The following is a 3630-nucleotide window of genomic DNA, read 5'->3' on the forward strand; positions in this document are numbered from 1 at the left end:
ATATAATTTTTATATTATTTATATTTTCAAATAATATTGATATAATGCCATAGATTTTTTTTATGTAGGTTATTATCATGGATTAAAGCAAGCAAAAATTAATCAGCAGAAAAGAAGAAATTGTCAGTAGCCGTATAAGAATAATTATTTTTCCATAATATACATATTTTTACATTTTAGTTTAGATATTGTGTTAATAAATAAACTTTTTATTAATAAAATCTTTCAGACTTATTTTGCAGAATATTTTATTAGATTATGAAAAATTAATAAAACATTTGTGAAAAAAAAATAAATATATATATGTGTGTGTATATGTTATGTATGTACATATATTCTATTTGTAAAATTTGTATTATTTTCTCTATATGTTTCACAAATATACATGTATATCTGTATACTTACGTATATTTTATATTTTAATTTACAATTAAAATGTGTATATCATTAAAATTTATATAAACAACTAATACGAATTTTACAAATATTTTAAACATGTTTACGAAATATCACTATTTTGTAGAAAAAAAAATTACATTATCTCATAGATGTACATATTTGTGTTACAATTATTTGTCAGAACAGCTACTCTATTATTTTTTTTTCTTATTTTGAGAAACCAAATTCCTCATGCCATTCCGTATATTGTGCGTTCATATGTTTGGTAATGGGTTTTACTTTGGTTTTAGCAAGCGCAATATGATTAATTGCACTAATTAGACTATCATTTTGAATATTATTCATCGAGATTGTTTTAGCTTCGAGACTCGCCCAAATGGGTCGCAATTGACTGATCCATGCCTCTTTGCACAGCAGTTTTAAATCTGCGCAAGAATATCCTTCAGTTTCTTTCGCAAGTTTGAGTATCTCCGGCGAATTATACAGATCCTCACGCACATAAGACTGCAATATTTCTAATCGACTAGTTTCGTCGGGTAAATCCACAAAAATCCTTTTTTCTAAACGTCGCAACAAGGCAATGTCTATATTCCTAAAAGATAAAAAATGAGTTTAGAGAGATTAACTAGAATAAATAAGATTATACGCTTATATGAATAAATGAATAAATACGTGTGTGTTTACCATGGAACATTTGTAGCTGCTAATAATACTACATTTGTGTACTCCATTGACAATAAACCGTCCAATCTAGCGAGAAGTTCAGCTCGAAATCTTCTAGCAGGTTCTGAATTCGATGAATGATCTATATTTTTTGTGGTCGTCCAATCGATTTCATCGATAAAGATTATCGTTGGTGCATAATGTTTAGCAAGATCGGTGAGTACCTACATATATAATATATTTATACTAATCTTTTTTTTCCATTTTGTTTTGGTATATTCAAACTTGTCAATATATAAGAAATCAATTTGTAATTCGTAAGAATATATGAGTCCTGATGATCCTGTGAGTAATTTTATTTTTCATAATTTTATTTTTTACAGTTTTGTTCTATTCGTGTGGGCTAATTATTGTATTACGTCTAAGTGTTGTAACTTTTTATATAATTGAAAGTTTTAAAACTTTCATCTGTATAACAATATTTAACAATACCAAAACTCCACAGAAAATTCTTTTTTAAATGTGTGCTTCATGTGTGTTACGGTTAATAATAACAATGTAGATTATTATTTTATGTTCATAATAACTTGTATCGAGAATGAAAAAAAAGTATCTAATAGATATATATAATTTTGATTACAAAGACAGTACTAAAATTTTATTAATTGTACTATTATTTCTTTACCGATTTCTTTTACCTTTTCATCTTTTTTCTTAAACTTTAAAATTTAAAATTTAGATGAATATAGAAAATAGTATTATAGATGTCTAGAATTATGATTGTTCATCATTGTCGATTGTGGAAATAGATCGATATTTCGAAATGAATCGTACATTATTCGACTTACGCGAATGTATTTTTCTGAATCTCCTCTCCATTTGCTGATAACTGAACTAGAAGTGATATTAAAGAAAGTCGATTGACATTCGGTTGCGACTGCTTTCGCAAGCATCGTCTTACCTATTCGAGAGTGTTTTTTTATCAATTTATCAATGGGTATTATATAATTTTCATATAATTACATACCAGTTCCTGGTGGACCGTATAATAATATGCCTTTGCAAAAACCGAATCTTTTATTAAACAAGCTTGGATATTTCATGGGATAAAGTATGGCTTCTTTTAATAACATTTTGCAATCTTTCAATCCCTTTACGTCATCCCAATGAACATTCAAGTTTTGCTGCACTATTTCCTAGAAATTATTACTTATGTATATAATATTATTGTATTTAGATTCCATTTTATTTGTTTTCTTGCCGTATGGCAAGACATACATGGATAATAATTATACTTATAATGACTTTCCTTTTAATGATTTGGATTTGTTAATGTAATTGTAACGAAAGCTTATACTTTATTAGAGAGAAAGTAAACATAATTTCTGCTCAAAAATAGTATAGTATGTATCACATATTTTTTGTTTCTTACCCGTGACATAACATCTGCAATCTCTTTTAGTTCAGAACTAAATGGATAGAGATTACCGATAGGTTTCAGTAGTCTCTCGTTATTGATGAAAGTTTCGTCGAACATTGGCACTTGTATAGCGACTCGATCGCCACTCTCCGCGGGAAAAATCGGCGTAACCGTCATACCAAGATTCAATTCATTCCATGTGGAAGTGGTATGTTTTTGTGCGACTTTATTTTTGCCAATATTGTTACATTCCTCAGTAACGCGATCCTCTTGCTTTGAATAGATCTTCGAAATTCTTTCTGCTCTTTTGTTGCTGTTACGAAAGTAGACATAATAAAGTAGCTTCGATTTTATCCAATTTATCGAGTTTATCGCAAAGAAATTGACGTCTTTCATAACTTGGGAAATACAAGTAAAGCCAATTAAATTATCAATAATTCGTTGATAAAATTTTATATTGGATTATGTTGCAAAATGTTATTTAATGATATTATTTGTAAGAGGAGCATATCTTTGAATACAAATATAAATACATCAATCGCGTATACACACACACACGCGCGCGCGTGCGCACGCACACACACATACATACAGGATGTCCCGAAAGTTTTTGCCAATCGCTTTTATGTAGATAGAGCGGACTAAACTGAGTTGAAAAGTTCTCTACCATTTTGCAATTTTCGCAATAGTTAACAAGATATTAATTACTAAAAATTGATAAATGTTGGTCATGAATAATTTTTACTCAAATACCATCAACTTTACAGAAAAATTGTAAGAAAAAAATTATTTATTTTCTTTTCATAGAACTCTAAGAATTTTTTCACAACTTTTTAGTATTGCATTTTTTTATTTTTACCAAGAAAATTCGGTATTAAAAAATTCTGAAAAAATTCTGAAAAAATTCTTGGAATTTTATGGGAAAAAAAAAATGATTTTTGTCTCTTGCAGCTTTTCTATAAAGTTGATAGTATTTGAAATAAATAATTATTCAAGACCAATATTTGACAATTTTTAGTAATTAATATCTTGTTATTGTAAAAATTGCAAAATAATAGAGGATTTTTCGATTCAGTTTAGTTCGCTCTATCTACACAAAAGCGTTGGCAAAAACTGTCGGGACATGTATATATATATATATATATATA

The 3630-nt window shown here is 27.9% G+C and overlaps 2 protein-coding genes across 2 annotated transcripts in view; one reads left to right on the plus strand and one right to left on the minus strand.

Annotated features, from left to right (window-relative positions):
* LOC108689746 (survival motor neuron protein) overlaps nt 1-133 on the plus strand; it is a 2317-nt gene extending 2184 nt beyond the window's left edge. The window contains exon 5 of the mRNA XM_018196673.1: nt 69-133. Coding sequence (XP_018052162.1) covers nt 69-102 — 34 coding nt within the window. The 3' untranslated portion in view covers nt 103-133. The remainder of the gene's footprint in view (nt 1-68) is intronic.
* A 473-nt stretch (nt 134-606) lies between these two features.
* LOC108689875 (katanin p60 ATPase-containing subunit A-like 2) overlaps nt 607-3630 on the minus strand; it is a 4468-nt gene continuing 1444 nt past the window's right edge. The window contains exons 4-8 of the mRNA XM_018196830.1: nt 2495-2795; nt 2090-2258; nt 1911-2023; nt 1084-1286; nt 607-991 (exon numbers count right to left, since the gene is read on the minus strand). Coding sequence (XP_018052319.1) covers nt 607-991; nt 1084-1286; nt 1911-2023; nt 2090-2258; nt 2495-2795 — 1171 coding nt within the window. The remainder of the gene's footprint in view (nt 992-1083; nt 1287-1910; nt 2024-2089; nt 2259-2494; nt 2796-3630) is intronic.

This window comes from Atta colombica, unplaced genomic scaffold (assembly GCF_001594045.1).
Source record: "Atta colombica isolate Treedump-2 unplaced genomic scaffold, Acol1.0 scaffold105, whole genome shotgun sequence".
Lineage (NCBI taxonomy): Eukaryota > Metazoa > Arthropoda > Insecta > Hymenoptera > Formicidae > Atta > Atta colombica.